Here is an 18,121-nt window from a genome sequence, read left to right as displayed (position 1 = left end):
TCTTCAAAGTGATATTGTATTTCCTTCCTCTTGTTGCTCGCTGCTCCTCTCCTCGGTGAACAGCGATTTGACAGCTAACAGACTGTATAATGCTCCACTACCCTCTTTCATTTCATCTCTTCACAAGATTGTCTTCCTTGTTCACTGCTATCAAACAGCTTTTTTAGGTTTACTTCAACGATATCCTTTCTGTCAACTCCTGACGTCTTGTTTCTCAGCTCTACCTTTAGCTTGTCTGGGGTTTTTGTTTTTTTTTCAGATCAGTATTTTAAGATTCCCGTTGTGTACTCTCACTGGCATCTAAACATTTCCCTTAAGGATTCTGTCCAATGTAGGGCTGCACATTGTAGGCACTTTCCTTAAATTCTCTGGAAACGTGACTTAAAATAGTAAGAATGCACATATTATATCAGGTCTCATTAAGTATCTACAAAACTATTGGAAAACCAAGTTCAAAACAGCTAATTTTGAAGATAATAGCATTTTTTCCCCAGTTGGGTGGGCGTGGCAGATTGGGTTTTTGATTGACACCTCCTTTGATCCTACAACTATCAACTTTCTCTCGTCTCCATGACGACAGCCATGGAGCAAAGCAGAGTCAGCGTGGGTGCAGCCCAAACTTGAGCCCTCTGACTCTGCGTTTGTAAACCCAATCTGATGCTCTACATTAAACTCAGAGAGAGAGTGTCTGTTTCTTCATGAATTAACCAACGGTTAAGTTCATTACACATTCACTCCGTTTGGCGCTTTGCTGCTTCGTCTCCCCCAGACACTCCCAGAGTGCGGTGTTCGGGATAACCGGCGATAAACGGTTTATTCCAACAGCGCTCTAAATTTTTTGATCCACTTTGTGCCAGAGTGCGCTCCGATACTCAGAATGAGTTTTCAAACTCGCCCTATTAAAAGAAGCGTTGAGGGATTTCAGTTTGGCATGTTAAATTAGTGTTAACTGACACCTAACTTTGACTTTCACATTGGCTTTACCATATAATGTGATATGGATCAGGGGTAACCACGCCCAAATCAACCCAGCCTCAGGAAAGCGAGGAAAAAAATTAAGAAAATTTACAATATTTCTAATATGGATTGAGGCTAATATCTGATTTTTTTTTTCATGCTTTTTATTATGGGACCCTAAATTACATATTAAGAAAGTGATGATTTGGGTTCTCAGAGGAATTAATCTTTTATCTGTAAATCTGTAAAAAAAATTATTTTGAAAAGACATATTAACGTGGCTTATTCTAGACAATACCAAATGTGCTTTTTCCTCAATCAAACCTCACAGCAACATATTGGATATATACAGCATTGCATACCTGTCGATTAATCAATTAAATTTCACATTTGATTAAAACGTTGATTAGTTGTTATCATCCCTTATCCGATGAAATTTTCCTTTGCTACTTCATCCCTGCTCTCTCTGGATTCAGAAACGCATGTGTTCCTGAGTTATATGCGGTTTTGATAAATTGGCAATGCTTGGTCTGCTCCCACACTACCTACGTGTTTTTATCACACCGAAAAGTATCCGACAGTATTCACTGCGTTCTCAGGATTTATGCTCTCTGTCCCCAAAAGCTCGGACAGAAATTGGGAATTGGCTTTTGGATATCCTGCACCCTGCACCAGCCTGGAGTTTGTTGCAGAACAACTTAAAACTCAAGGAGCTGGTGTTGTTAAATGTTTTTAAATCCAAAATGAAAGACTTAGAAGCAGATTCTGTAGGGTGTTATGTTTTTAGTCAGCCTGATTATACAACTGTTTTCCAGAAAGTTCCCTTTTGACTCATAGATAGCTCTCTTTTAATGTGTTTTTAGTTTTTTTAAATTGTTTTTGTCTCCCTTTGTGTCTCTGTCTGCAACTTTGTCTTTTCACTGCTGACTGTCTTGGCCAGAAGTCGCCTTGAAAAAGAGATAAGACCAACCTGGTTAAATAAAAATATCTAAAAAATAAAAATGACCTATGAGCTACTATTATACGTTTTTTTTTACTTCTGGGACATTTTTTCTTTTTTTCTTTGCCTTTGTAGTCTGTCTGTGTCTGTGTAATCCTTCACATTCCCACCCAGGGGACAAAGTTTTTTTTGTTTTAGACATACCACTAACGATATCACTTACTTTTTTTAGTAGAGGAGCAGTCAGCAGTGAGTGCCTGTCGGAGCAGTATAATTCATCGACTTTGGCTGACTGGACAAACAAGTGCGTGCATGTGTTGGCTCTGAGTCCCGTCATGTTGACCAGAGTGTCAGGGAGGAGGGTGACAGACCGGAGTGACAACTACTGTCCTCTATCTCCCAGCTCACATCTTTTTTTCAGCTGAGACACTGACAAGGCATTTCACACATAAGCAGAGCGATGGAGAGACACCCTTTTCTCTTTTTTTGTACCACTGTACTTTTCCTCCTCTTTACAACCTGTAGCTACTTTTAATCTCACTTTTGTGGTCATTCCACCATGCAGTGGTCGTTTCACAGAATCATGTATTCAGCTTTTTACATTGCAAATAAGATTAGTGGGACCCCTGTAGTCTCCTCCTCAGAGGGCCTTTTTTTAATAGAAGAACAAATCACAGCTCGTTTGATGTGAGTTTTAGTCAAAACCGGTGAATATCAGAATAATGTACTTCCGTCTGGTGGGGTCAGTGGATTATGCATCTGAGGCAGTAACACATAAAATCCAAATTAAGAACAGGCTTAAGGCTCTGTCTCACACCCAAGAAGGATTTCTATTTTGGTAGCATTCCTTGGTGGTAAGTCATATTGTATTTCTTGAGCTGCTGCAGTCTCATTCAGGTAAGACTCATAGAAACCTCAACATTATCACACGGCTTTGTTGAAAACACGATTCTTATTGGTCAGTTTGGAAGTCTTTGGTGTGTTATTTCTGAATAGCAGACTGTTGCTATAGACGCAGTTCTGATTACATATACATTTTTTTTTTTTTATTATTTAATATATATATATAAATATATATATATATATATATATATTATATATATATATATATATATATATTATATTTATTTATAAAATATATATTGAAATAGAGAGAGAGAGTTTTATTGATAGAGGTGGATAGATGGATAGATATATAGATAGTTATATGGATAGATAGATGATAAATAGATGGATATATAACCACACACACAAAATGTTGAGAAAATCAATCAAACAGACATAAATATATTTGATTTTACATGACAAAGAGACGAAAAAAAAGACCTCCTTCTTTTTCTTTAACTAGAGTCCTCTGCACAGCAATTCAATGAAAATGAAGTTTTTTTTTGAGCAATATTTGGCTCGGCTTTTTTTCAAGCCACAACTTAATGTGTAATCACTGCTGCTACTTCAAAACAGCTTCTAAATCTGCCACTTGGGGTCCCAAATAAGAGAAGTAGCTGCTTTTGAGCCACAGACTTGTTCACAGTGGCAGCAGTAGTTAACACTGCTGAAGGTCCTGGGCACCACCCCAAGTAAAGACTGATTTAATTCTTTGTAGGGTCTCTGAAAGCATCTCATGGCTCACCTTAGTGACCTACACTGTTGTGAGCATTGACTTTGTGTGGTGGTGTGTCTGCTTCACTCTGTAGTCCCACCTCCAAAACGCTGGTTTTTGGTGAGGTACATTTTGATTGATTCAATTAACACACATAAAACACAGCTTAACAGCAACAACATTTAATAAAAGTACAACTTTAGCTCCATTGTAACTCACAGGGTTTTTTTTTTGTTTACCCTACAAATGCAACATGCTAATGTTATTAGCATTTTTTTACATTTCCTGTTGCATGAATTAGCCTAGCGGCAGGTGGACTTTTTTACTTGTAGGGAGACAGGAAAAACAGCAACATCAAGCAAAGGTAACGTTATTTTTTTTTTCTCAATTTTTTTATGTGGTTCACGAACAAAAAAAAATAGGCTTATTCTTTTTTTTTTGATTTCCCCACATGTACAACATGCTATGTTATGTATACTTGTAGTGGAGTAAATGCTAGAGTTGACAAAAACTTAAGTGCTGTATCAAAGTAATATTATGTCATAGAGCGCGTGTCTACACCGTTCCCCAGTACAGCGTTTATTCAACAGCTTTACAAACCCCACTTAAGGCCCAATGGTGCAGCAGCAAAATCATTTCCATTTTCATTTTTTTTTTTATAAACAGAAGTAGCTCTTCTATTTTTTTTGGGGGTTTGAATAAACAAAAGGCCGTGCGGCTGAAGGACGCTTGTCCCCTTCCATGGTTGATGTCCGTTTTCAATTTATTTTCATGTTTTTTTTTGCGTTTTTTTTATTTTTTTTTTTGGGCTCAAACAGAGGTCTCACACATTTGCTACTGTCTGCAAGGTGGTTTTTTTTTTTCGGGTCATATAACCTGTGAAGATCAATACGATATTTTTTTTTTTTTTTAGCCAAAAAAATACATGTCCCTCTCTCTCATATGTATTTTTTTTTTTGGCATGTCTCCTGCCTAAATGTGAAGAAAGTGTTTTTTTTTTTGCTGGGTTTCATTATGCTCCCACTGTGCTTTTTGTTTAATTGTATCCTGTCACCCTGTGGAGAACAAAAACACGAACAAAATACACAAAGGGTTGTACTCGTCGGTGTGTCGTGTGCGTCAATTTTTTGTTTCTGTAAGGAAATTTGTTTTTGTAGACCCTTTTCTTGTTTTATATTACAGTGAGTTCAAACATAGGAAGGAGTGACAGACAATGAGATGTTTTTTTTTTTTTTTCTGTGTGGACGACATACTGTTACTGTGGTGTGTTTGTGTGTGTGTTGTGTGTGTGTGTTTTGTGTGTGTGTGTTTGTGTGTGTGTGTGTGTGTGTGTGTTTTTTTGTTTGTGTGTGTGTGTTGGGGTAAGTGGGTGGGTAAGTTGTAGGCTGCACAAACTGGCTGCTGCTCTGCCTCAGTGTTTTTGTTCCTCAGATAATGAGAGAACCTGCGACTGCAGACTGTGTCACTGTGTACGAACACACTCCTGTTACTGACACACACACGCACACACACACACACACACACACACACACAGGCTGCAGGCCAGTTGTAGTTTTGGTGTAGCTTGTGCGTGTTTTTGTGTGTGAGTTTTTTGTCTGTCTGTGTGTTAATGATTCTTAATGAGCGCTGCTGTTAGCACATTAAAGAGACAGGCTTCAGAGCCCTCCCTGTGTGTGTTTTTGTGTTGTGTGTGTTTGTGTGTGTGTTTGTTTGTGTGTGTGTGTGTGTGTGTGTGTGTGTGTGTGTGTGTGTGTGTGTGTGGTGTGTGTTTTGTGTGTGTGTGTGTGAGTTTTGTTTTTGTGATGTTAAAGTGTGATTTTGTTCCGAGTAAAGTCACTGTGTGTTTCATGTTGTTGTTCTTATCACAGGATTTGTTCAAATTCTAGTAGAAATGATGCATGTTTTTTTTGTTTGTGTGTGTGTGTGTGTTGTGTGTGTGTGTTGTGTGTGTGTGTGTTTTGTGGTGTGTGTGTGGTGTGTGTGTGTGTGTGTCAACATATAGTGTCGTGTCGTGTCGTGTCGTGTCGTGTTTTGTGTCATGTTGTGTCGTACACATCAAGTTGAAGCGTGACTGATATGCAGCCAAGCCAAACACTGCTACTTTGGGACTTCATTTCAATGAATTGTTGTGCAGAGGGCTCTGATAAAAGAAAACATCAGGATCTATTTTTGTCTTTTTGCTTAGTAAATCAAATTATATGATGTGTATATAAATATATTATATATATGCTATGGGCGGTTTTATATATATAAACTGCGCCCATAGCAACAGTCTGGTATACACAGCAGCAGCCTGTTATTCAGAAATGACACACCATGAACTGTCATAAATGACCAGAAATCAGAATCGTGTATTCAACAAAGCCGTGTGATAATTTTAAGGTTCCTATGATTGTGCCCGAAGGGAATTTATCTTGGACCAGATGCTGCGCCCATAAACGCTTTCACAGTTACAATAAAAAACATTAAAATAAAAAAAAATACATATGAATACAACAGCACAAGCTGGTTTGCATTGTTGAATGAAGATGGATGTCACTCATATAAATTGATTAATAATCTGACAAACTGTCTGTCCCTATATTTTCCATTTTTATTTATGCCAGCTGCACAGGCAAACATAAAGGTACATAATCGTGACACACAGTGCAGATTGATGCAAAGACGAGTCTGCGCCACTTGAAAATGTTCATAAAGGTACAGAGACTAGAGGGAAAAGGAGAAAGACTGGAGGGAAATAACAGAAAGAACCAGAGTTTCTGGTGAGTTTTGGGATCAGTCAAAGGCTGAGCTGAACACAAACACACATGCACACTCCCACACACACTGCTTGTTGCTAACTTATAGCCAGCGTCTGTACAGCAGGTACCCTGGCTGTGTAGAGTGAAGAAAAACAATGGTCCACCAGTCAAATTTTAAACAAAGTTTACTTTGCTTTCTCTCTGAACACCCTTTAAGCCGATCAATACATTTGGGAATGATATCGTAAAACTTTAAACTATGTTGGCATTTTCGCCACGTTATGTAGGGTGGAAATAATATGCCAAATAAATGAATTATACATGGATAATCTATTTTCCATAGGAACATTTTGGTGCTTTTTTAAACATGATGCACAAACTTTTATTTAAAAGGGGAGAAACCTATAACTATAATATCAGCAATAACAGACTAAAAGTTTTCTCCCTCACTAATAAAATAAATTATGCACTACTATAATCGCCATAAATAACACCTTTAGTAAGTGTATTTTACATCTATCTGTTTTAATGCACACGTGAAAATGCTAATAAATATTTGTTTATTTTTTTAAGTTGCATTTCTAAAAGCAAAATGCAACAAAGTGCAAAAGAAACAGACACGTATATCAAGAAGCATGTGACAAAAGTCCACTAAAGTCCACTAATACATAAATCAGACATAAATCCCATATTTCCATCACATTTTCTACATTGTTTTTGTTGGAGCCTTTTTCAGAATTTTCTTTGTAGATATTATCATGGAACTTTATTTAGCTTTTTTATGATGTGATTGTTAAGTATGCAGGCTTTTGGCATATTTTCATCTGATCCTCTGACGTTAACGTGCTCAGGAGCAGCAAAGGTTACAACTGTGATTTACCCAAAATAAAGTCTGATTCTTGATACTGGAAAACCCGAGCTCAAGCTGACCTCACTGTTGGGTTCAGGCCACAATGTGTTGAATAATATTACTGATATTTGAACTTACGTTGGCTAGATTTTAATGTTTATCCTTTATTATCACTGACATTTTTGTCTTATTTTATATGTAAATAGGTGAAGGTTTTTCGTTGGTTTTTTTATTATTATTTCTTAATAGTTTGCACCACTGAGAATGACACATTTGCAATTTCATTATGCTTGCATAATGTCAATTAAATACCTGAATCTTGAATCTATCATTTAGGTATATTTATTTTTTCGATAGAACACAGTCTCCTGTGAAATAAAAAAAATAAATAAAATTTTTTAAAAAATAAAAAAGCCAGCCAGGGAGTGGAGGGTGAGACACACCGTTAACGTTCCTTCTGGAGTATTAATACCTGTAAAATTTGGAAAACATATGGGTGCATATAGATGTGATGCAGTCATGGATATAGGATTTATTACTATAGTGCACAAAACAAAATAAAAACTGATCAGAAACTCTTTCACATATGTTTTGTTTTGTTTTTTTGTAATAAAGTATAAGAAGAGACGGGATAAGTGCCATCTGTCTGCACAGTCCATCCCCAGACTGAGATTTTTCCAAAATCTTGAGAAAAAAAAAACTTGAGCATGTATGAATTACATCACACTTCCGGATATTTCAGCCTCATGCCGAAGCCTGAACTCTTTCCCTCCTGATTCACTGCAAGTTCTTCGCTGTTTGTTTTCCCTTTTTTCCATCTCCTCTGCTTGTTCATCTGTGAATGAACTTTTTTCTTCTTTTATTTTTGCTTCCGTCATTTTTCCGGGAACAGATGGTGTGCTCTGTTTATATGAATGGAGCCCAACCTGGTGTAATGCAGAAAAGCTTTCATTTTCTCTCCCTCGTGCGGTGCCGTCCAGCTGCTTCTTCAATCTCGTCTCCTCTTCATTGTCACTCTTGTCACTCCTGAAATGTCCTCTATTGCTTTTGTTCTTCATGTCTCCCTTGTGTTGGTCTTTGTCTCCTTCTCCGCCTCCACGACACCGAGTCTCTTTGCTTATTATTGACGGCATAATTGTCATGATTGTAACCGATTGTCCCAGTGTGTTTTTTTATTTGATGCAGATTTCACTTTGAGTGATTTCAGAGGAGATTCATGAAAATTTCTAATTTCTTTCCTCGACTTCTCTCTCCATATCTTCTGTTCCATCCTCCCTCTTCCCCCTCTGCAGCAATACTTCACTCTCCTCATTATAACAGACGGTGTCATCAGCGATATGGACGAGACGCGTCACGCCATCGTACAGGCCTCGAAGCTACCCATGTCCATCATCATCATCGGCGTGGGCAATGCAGACTTCGCTGCCATGGAGTTCTTAGATGGAGACGCCAGCGTTTTAAGGTCCAACACAGGGGAGGAGGCTGTTCGGGACATCGTGCAGTTCGTCCCTTTCAGGGATTTCCGAAATGTGAGTGTTGGTCGCAAAGCAGTTATAAAAAGAAACAGAAATGCTTCAAGATGTGGTTTATGTTTCTTTATAAAGCACCTTATCATACACAAAAGTAATGTAGATTATTTACACTCAACAGATAAGAAAAAATCAAACAAAATTGAAGAATAAAATAAAATAAATAACAGGACAGGCAAATGTAATAATAGCACTGACAACAAATTGATAAAATGAATAAAAGTACCACAAAAAAAGATTAATAAAAAGCTGTGGAAAGAGAAAAGTCTTAAGCTTGGTTTTAAAAATGGTTACAGTTGAGGCATATCTTGGGTCCAGTGGGAGCTGAACCCAGCAGCAGGAAGTGTAATGACTAAAAGCTGTTTCATTTGGATTTAACACTGAACAGTCCCCGCGGATCTGAGAGCAAACATGGCTGAGATATTTCAGGCCCAGACCATCAAGTGACATGCAGACAATAAGTAATGCCTTGAAGTCAATTCTATAATTAACTGGAAGCCAGTGTAAGCATCTTAGAAGTGGGGAAACGTGTTCTTCTCTTTTTGGTGTTCAGTCGTGTTTCCATTGTTGGAACTCGGGGTAAAACCTCGGAGGCGGACTTAATTATTTTACAGCTGCGTGGTGTCCTCAGTGGAACTGTGTTGAACACGAACATCAAGAGTAAAATACACCATTGTCTCTTCACAGAGGCAAGAGTTTCTGTTGAGTCATCCACTAAGATTATTTATTTAATTATTGGTTTATTTGTCAGGGACAATCTGGTCTAAAGGCTAATTTGCAACCCTTATCGAAGAAAAACCCCTTCAAAGGTGCATCAGACAAATCAGGCATATACTAAATAGTTACATTTGCATATTTCATGATCCAATATGATTTACAATATTTACATCACATTAAAATCAATGGTGTGTGTGTGTGTGTGTGTGTTCCCTTATTCATGACAGAAAATGTGTGTTTTACATAATGTGTATGTGTCTGTAAGCGTGGAAGTGAGAAGTTTAACAACCCGGCAGCTCTCGGTGAAGTTTGACGTCTTTCAGCCTTCGCCGAGATGCCACTGAGGCTAAAGTTTCGACTTGCTGATGTGATTCGCAGTGTCACTTTGACTCCATCTTAGCTCTGCGTCAGAGGCTTTACCTAATGACATGATGTCATGCTTTCTGAGTGTGAATGTGTTTACCAAATGGCAGCCTGTTGCTACTGAGATTGTAGCTGCACACACACACACACACACACACACACACACACACAGGGTCTACTGAGGAGAGCTGGTTATCTCAGACTCAACAGAGACACTGTGTGTGTGTGTGTGTGTGTGTGTGTGTGTGTGTGTGTGTGTGTGTGTGTGTGTGTGTGTGTTTGCTGATGAGCATACATAAAGTACATGGAGAAAGGTTTCATGTGAGCGTTCATTCGTGTGTGTGTGTGTGTGTGTGTGTGTGCGCGCTGCAGGTGAGCAGAGGTTGTTAGTGTGCACATTTGTAGGCTGTATTCAAGAGAAATCACTTCTTTTTTTTTTAAATTTCGTATATTTTGAGTGTGTGTTTGTGTGCGTGGGCTGATGGTGGGCGAGCTGACTTCCTCTGTTGTGGGAGGAACGCAGTGTTTGCTGGCTTCGTTCCAGTTTGTCGGTGGGAGGGTGAGAGACGGCGACAGACAGAATAGAGAGAAAGAGGGAGAAATGAAGCTGAAACAGAGGAAACAATAATGAGAGTGACCCGAAATAATGAGCTGTGTTGGCAGGCTAATTTCTACTATAAAGTATTCTCTGCATAACGTTGGTGGTGATTAGATAATCTGAAAGTTATTAGCTAATAGTATTTATTAGCTTTATTGTTGAACAATAAGAACAAATCACAACAGGGAAAATCGGTGGTTATTTGTGGAGATCATCTTTCTGAACAAAATGTGTAAAAATCGAAAAAGAGCTTACTTTCTGCAATGATCTTATATCAAATGGAAAAATTCCTTTTTTGACGAGGGAACATCATCCCTGGAGCTCTCTGAGAGTCTCATTTAACAAAACTGTTTACGGAAGAAACACCAGCGCTTTCTTTTTTGCTTTTCGCCCTTAAAGAGAAAAAAACAGCAACTGGTGCATCACTTAAGGCCACGGTGGCTTTGTATCGTGAGGCTTCGTACCATCGGAGTGCTTCAAGCCTAAAATATCACGTCAACACAAAGCATTTAGCGTTGGCGCCCATGAGCTGCACACGTCCAGAGAACCGGTGGCTCGCCAATTTTTTCCGTGTGCCGCGCGGTTGTCAGCAGAAATAGACAGTGGAAATGGTGTTTTCATACTTATATTGACTCTTTACCACCTTTCACTTCAGTTTAAAATCCTCTGTCTGTCATATAGATGAGAAAATACAAAGAAGTCTATTTATTCAAAACTTCCTGCTTCCATTTCAAAATAAAAGTCCTGTTGACAGGATCCCATCAGATGTTGACACAAGGCCTTTTATTTTGAAATATTTACAGGACCGTGCTGTTGACAATGCAGGAGCTTGTACGACTGCATAAAATGAGCAGAATTTGTGCTTAAAAAAGTTAATTGAATTTTTAAAAATACTTTCAAAGCAATATTTGGTTAATTTAGATGAATTAATCACAGAGCATGTGATTTATTAGATTATTTTTTTAATAGCTTGACAGCACTAATTTAAATTCCACTAACATTAACGCGTTCTTTTGGTCTTTTTCTCTCTCAGGCACCCAAAGAGACCCTCGCCAAGTCGGTCCTGGCCGAGCTGCCTCAGCAGGTCACCCAGTACTTTAAACAGCGGAATCTACCGCCCAGCAACACGGCGCCGGAGTGACACGCCCCCAAAGACGAGAGCCCACTCGCTGTACAATAGCTCAACAAAACCTCTCTCTCCTTGGCAAACAATACAAAAGTGTGTATGTCAGCTGTGAACAAAATTAAATTGTGGACAAAAAAAAAAAATTAAGCATTGAAGACATCCCTGCCATTATATTTGCAACGTTGTTACTGGTTAGAGAACGTTTGGTCCGTATCCAGTGTGACTCCATCAGATTTTGTCTGTTTGTTAAGGCTTTCCAGCACACAGACCCATGATGACAGTAATGTGTTCAGGACCTTGCATGTCTACAGCGATGGCAGGTGTCGCCAAATAATTTACATAAATATATAAATATGCAGGAAAACACTGGCCTTTTCTTAGAGAAATCAAAAATATCTTGATTTATCAGGATGTAGGTTATTTTTTGCTCTTTGCATGTGTGAGTCTTGTGATTGATACCATGTGATACATACAACTTCTTGGTGTAAAGTCCCTTCTGAGCTGAAATATATCAGTAGCTGAACCCCTTCCCGTTATTGTATGGATCCTTTTCAGGTAGCCGATCAGATGAAGGCTGTTTGCTTTCACAGACTGAGCCTGAACAGAGCACTTTTTCTTCAACGGGAGGTTTCAATTATGAAGGTTTTGATCGTTCGTGGTCTGAGCGGCAGGTTTTAAAGCTTATTTGATGGAGAGGACAGAATCAGAGGAGGACGAGGCCGTAGAGGCAGCTGTAGCACTAACACTCGATAGATGTGGGATACTGTGTGAACTCATTCGGCTGTTAAATATGGGGCCATTTTGCTAGCTTTTGCAAAATCCTTGTATTTCTTATGACTCCAGTTCATCCTGCATGTTGCCAATATCTACTCACTGTTTACAAACCGATGCCGATGATCACAAATGCATGTTTGTTTGTTTTTCAAACTGTGTATTTATCAGATTTTGTAAATATTTTAATGAGATTCTGTTGAAAGAAAGTCAAAGAAATATGTGTCAGAGAAGGCTGTCGCTGTCAGAGTTTTAATGACTGGAAGCAAAAGAAGAGTTTCTGATATGCATATATATATATATATTGAATGTATATTTATATGACGCCGTTTATGTTCTGATAAGCCAATGTTTCTGACATGTTTTTAATGTACTTTTTATGCAGTGCTGAATTGTGTTCTTAACTACTATGTGTATTGCCGTGCATCTTTGTACTAAACGTGTTGCTATTCATTTTATAAAGTTGTGTCTATGTCCTCTCAGGTTAATAAACTGAAGGAAATGTCACATATCCTCTGTGTCTTTGTGGATATAAGAGCAGCGCACAACAAAGAGTTAAAGCAACGACAAAGATACACAAAACTGCACCCATGAAGAGCTGTGAAACTATAACAGACTAAACGGCTGCTATAAACAGCCACAAAGACGCAAAACAACTATAAAAAGATGAAAAACAAACACCGAATAACACAAAATGACCACAAGGTGCCGTGAAATGACCACAAAGAGACACAATAACCATAAAAAGCCCCAAAAAGCCCCATATGAAAACACTTGTATTGCTCTGCGCACACGTGTTTTGTTTTTTTTTTATCAAGCTATAGAAAATATTATACATTAATATGATTTAGTACTTTCGTTGAGTTTATTTTTTTTAATCATTTGTGCTAATCATAACAATCAAATATTAATTAGATTTCTGAATTTTAACCCTTTAAATGCGAGGTTTTTTGTCATGATGTCACTATCTATTTAGATTTAACACAGACAAACACACACACACAAATTATTTTCAGTATACTACGTGCAAAGTTGATTTCTTTTCACCCTGAGATATGTTAATGATTTGCACCAACGTTGATTGTGACAGTGCTGTGCAAATAGCGTGTTTTTTCTTCATATGCCAAAAATGGTTTGAAATGACATCATCAGGTGGAAATAAAATGGAAATACATAAATAATCCAACGCATGTTTTTAGGCGTTGATGGTTGTGGGATCAAAAATTCCACTTACAATAGTTTCAATTATGCTTTTTTTTTCTTTTTTTGTAGCAATTTTGTTTTCACAGTGTATTTTACATATTTACATTATATTAAAAATACACAATCTTGCCAAAAATGTATGCCATGAACACAGCCAAAATTATCAAAACTAAAATAAAATACATTTTGTAGAGATATTGAAATGTCCTATGTTTTGCGAAGCCCTTGAACTTCTCAGACCATTTGTCCTCTGTGGACATTGGGTGTCAGTCGGTGCCAATCAGAGTTGAACATGTTAAACTACCGGGAGAAACAAACAAAGAGTGAAGACAGCGGGTGAAGGTCGACTGTGGAAGTTCACTTTAGTCCGTTATAATGTTGTTTGTTATCAAGTCAACACATGACGCGTTTATTTCTGCGTGTAACCCGTCAGAGAGGAAGAAAGGGCGTGTTGTGCAGCTGTTTTTAGTGCGTAATTCTGGCGCACGTGTGGACTAATTTTCCGTGGAGTTTGGAGGAGAGAGACTGCATGCAGGAGTTTTTTGTCACCGAGTTTCCGGGTGAGTATGGACAGTGAGGACCGTAATGATGTGGACATTTATGGTTAAAAGTGAAGAGGTTTATTCTTTTTTATGTATTTCTGGGTAGTGTGCGTCGTACGCTGCCGCATGCTGGAGAGGTGTTTAGGACTGGCTGCTGCATGCCGGGAGGAGGCCATGACTTTTTTCCCACAGTCAGAGCCTCAGGAGGAGTTTCTGCACCGCAAAGGAACAGTGAGTACAGACAATATTTTCTTGAGGATTTCAGTGAGCTCCAACAGGCGCAGAAATGTTGTGGTACCATAAACTGGTTATTTTATGACTGAAGATTTATTTTATTGTTTTTATGTTTACAGAATAAAGTAACTAGCAGAAAATAGCATATAGATAAATATATTCATCAACAGTAAAAGAGTAGCACATAATGATAATAATAACAATAATAATAACACATTGAAAATAAAATAAAATAAAATTAAACATAAAAAAAGGTTCAAAACAACTAAAACAAACAATAACAATTTGGGGAAAAAAAACAGGATAAATATTATGCAAAATCGATATTAAATAAAGTACAATAATAATACATAAGGACAATGTAAAATCCCGGTATTTTTAATTTTACTTTATTTTATTTGGGTCACCATCTAATGGTGATAATAATAACAATAACAATAATAATAAAGAAATAGATTAAAAATAAAATAAAACATTTAAAAAAAAGAACAAAACAACTAAAACAAGCAATAATCAACAGACCACATAAATCAAGATAAACTGAAAAAAAAAAAGGATTCAAACACTTGAACATTTTGAAATGAAACCACAAAATGTGTCCATATTGCTCGTCCGAACTAATCCAAGTGTCCTGAAGCCCCAGTGTGCCAAGCTGTTTTGAAAAACGTCACTGGCGTCATGTTTTTAGCCTTGTTGTAGCCTTTAGCTCCTAGTGTGTGAGCTGCGTTCACGTATGCACGCGTGTACGAGACCAACGGGAGTTCAGAGCGTCACTCGTCACGTTTTTAGCCGTAGCCCTTTTATCCTTTTATCGGATTTAAAACTAATGTGTGTGGGGGAGGCTTCCAAAAAGCATGTAAACACTGGTGTGCAGATACCGTGATCTTAACACCTGTCTAAACCTTCACCACAAATTTGTTGAGAAATGTAAAATTTCAGTGTATCCCCTATAAAATGTTTTACAAATGTACTATGTTTGTGATTGGCTTAACTTGGCTTTTGTTCAGCTGAACATATGGCCATTTATTTTATTTCTAAAATACAAAGGTATCAGTCAACAGTTTAATTATCTTTGGTGTGGACATTAAACACTGCAAATTTCTTTTTCTGCCTTTTGTTAAAGTCTGCTATCCTCTGATCTGGTCCTGTGCAATGTTAGTACTCATAGATTGAGAAAGTAATTCACTGTACTACTGTGCATCCATGAGCAACTTGTGCTCCAATAGGATTTTTTTTATTTTTATTTTAATGTATTTATGCCAGCCGGAGGGTTTATATAACAGCAGGCTGATGGGAGGAATTGTAATGAGTTATGGGGGGAGGGGGGGTGTGAAGGGTCCTGTGTGATGTTGTTTACATCTGAGTGTGAAGATTTGATAGTGAAGACTCTAAAACGCCTGCAAAGAGACACAACATGTATAACTGATATTATTTAACATTAGAAAATTTTAAAAATGTTCATTTGGCAATCATTTATTACTCTAAATAATGTTGCTATTAATAATAAACGGCAGAAGTGAAGCGACTATGATGACCTACTTTTTAGCCGCCCGTGTCCACAGTTGTGTGAGGTTCCTGTTTAATCAATGATGCACATTTACAGGTTAACAACAACAGCAGGCGAGCGAGCGGTGAAAACCGTGTGATCTCCCCGTCACCCATGCATGATTACGCCGCCTGAAACACCTGTGCCCCTTCTGTGCTTTTCCAGCCACGCTGACCTCCACTGCCACCCGCGGTGAAACTTATTTACACCCAAAATATAACAGAAAAACACACAGAGATAACTCGTGGCTCCTACGAGACTTGGATTTGAGTCACAAATTTGTTGACTTTAGACTTAACTTGCAGAAAATCAAAAAAGACTTGAGCCTTTTGACATGAAAATACTTGATATAGGGCTGGACCTGAATATTCAGCTATTGGAATATTTGTGAAGTGGGTAGGTTTTGTTTATTTTAATTAGAGCTGGTATGCTTCGCTTTTGTTTCAAAGGGCTTTGTGGGGTTATCTTGAGTATTTTAAAGGTCTATAATAATTTGTCCCATGATTGTAAAAGTTATCACAAGATGTCTAACAGAAAAAGTGCATACAAAGGTCGTTGAACCCACTAACTCGTAAGTTTGAAATACCTTTCATCAGTCCATTCGGGATTTCACAATGTTGCGATCGCAACAATTCACGCAAAATCAGGCAGTCCCCGTGAAGCCTGTGTGGCTTTGCAATTTTGTCAAATCACCACGACTCCTCAGCGATCCGAGTTTTATCAATACTTTTCTATTATTTGATGGAAAGACGAGGTGACAATAAGTTTTGAATAGAACTGTTTTGCTTTTTGGCTGATGTAACAGGGCGCTTTTATTATAACGTAAAATTAAAAATCGCAAAAAATATATCAGCAGCACTAAATGAAAAACTTCTTTTTTTCCATCTCTACTATCCATTTTTATATTGCTGGGAAAACAAATTTCTCACCCAAACAACTGAATTCTTCAAGTTTCTAACTAAATTTTCTTTTTCTTGATGTTACATTTGAATGCATCGTTAGGATGTTTTATTTGCTTATGCCTAACAGTCATTTTACTGAGCCGACCTTGAACACATCACAGTGAAACCTTATGCAACCTGGTTTATTTAGCTGACCAGCTCTTTTCCTTCAATCGCAACTCATATTTGAACTTTTTTTAACTGACTTGCTACAAAGTTTGGGTGTGCTTTGATTTAAATGACGTCACTTGACTCGAGATGTAATGTTACATTTTAGATTTTCAGGTTTTGAAAAATTGGAACCGGGTCCTCGATAGAACCGGGATTCAATCCCCATCCCTAATGTTAACAGCCTGGTACAAAAAAAACAATTTTGGGGGTGAATTTTATATAACTCACCTGTTTACATTTATTAAGTCCCAAAGTTTGGCAAATGAAGCCAGTTTGAAAAAAAAAACAAGCGTTTATTCTGAATCGCTTGTGTTGGGAACGCTCAAAATCCCAAACTTACATCTTCTTCGTGTATGTTGGTGATATTACTTGTTGTCATAGCAACTCCTTTCGCAGCAGCAATCGGTGACGCCGAGCTTCATCTGTCGGTTAAACGGAGAGACCCACGGCTGTCTTAATGATGTCAGTGTTCCAGCCCTGAACACAAGAAAACATTATCCTCCGGTCTCATCATCACTCTGTTTTTACAAAGGCTTTGAGTCACTCTCATACCTTGAGCAACACACACACACACACACACACACACACACACACACACACACACACACACACACACACACACACACACACACACACACACATCTCCCCAAACATCCCACTGCTTCGGCTGTTCAGTGACACTGAGATGCTTCAGTATATTCTGGTTTTCTGTCTCAATCAGCAAACTGAGCTTCAGAGGCTAAATTCTCCTGCCAAGGTTTTAATGAGGACTGAATACACATCCCCGAATCCAATTACCCAAATTAGTTTTAATTTAGTTCAATTTTACACGTTCATTTTATGGCCCGTGTTGGTCTGGCTGTGAGATCTTTTAACCCCTAACACTCTGGCAGAGCCTCACAGGTCTTTATTAAGGCGTACGCAGGTTTATACGGTGCCAGGCACTCATCTTTCATCTTTAATCTTTAGGAAAACAACTTTTTTTTCCACTTCATTTTTTTGTGGAGGTCTCAGTATCTCCCTCGATGCACTTGGAGTGAAATGACACAGATGGTGGTGCTTTACAAGCTTTATATTTTGGCCTGAGCTGCAGGATTTTGACATTATTAGGGGCCGGGACTAATTCAATAGTTCAGTTCTGAGAATCCAGATGCATTAAAGAGGAAGATTCTGCAGAATTCAGGTTGTTTTTTTGATTGTTTTGTATACAGATGTTTCTATAGATTATAGCACAACATGAAAATAAAGCCTTTCAGCAACAAACAGCTTTGCTTTATCACAGCGGTGACAAA

The 18,121-nt window shown here is 38.0% G+C and overlaps 1 protein-coding gene across 1 annotated transcript in view; it reads left to right on the top strand.

Annotated features, from left to right (window-relative positions):
- The window catches only part of cpne2 (copine II), a 53,409-nt gene extending 41,845 nt beyond the window's left edge, over positions 1 to 11,564 (top strand). The window contains exons 15-16 of the mRNA XM_042496366.1: positions 8,381 to 8,617; positions 11,329 to 11,564. Coding sequence (XP_042352300.1) covers positions 8,381 to 8,617; positions 11,329 to 11,436 — 345 coding nt within the window. The 3' untranslated portion in view covers positions 11,437 to 11,564. The remainder of the gene's footprint in view (positions 1 to 8,380; positions 8,618 to 11,328) is intronic.
- Positions 11,565 to 18,121: the final 6,557 nt, after the last annotated feature.

This window comes from Plectropomus leopardus, chromosome 11 (genome assembly GCF_008729295.1).
Source record: "Plectropomus leopardus isolate mb chromosome 11, YSFRI_Pleo_2.0, whole genome shotgun sequence".
Taxonomy (NCBI): domain Eukaryota; kingdom Metazoa; phylum Chordata; class Actinopteri; order Perciformes; family Serranidae; genus Plectropomus; species Plectropomus leopardus.
The sequence above is the reverse complement of the archived record's forward strand: the minus strand, read 5'-3'. Positions and strand labels throughout refer to the sequence as shown.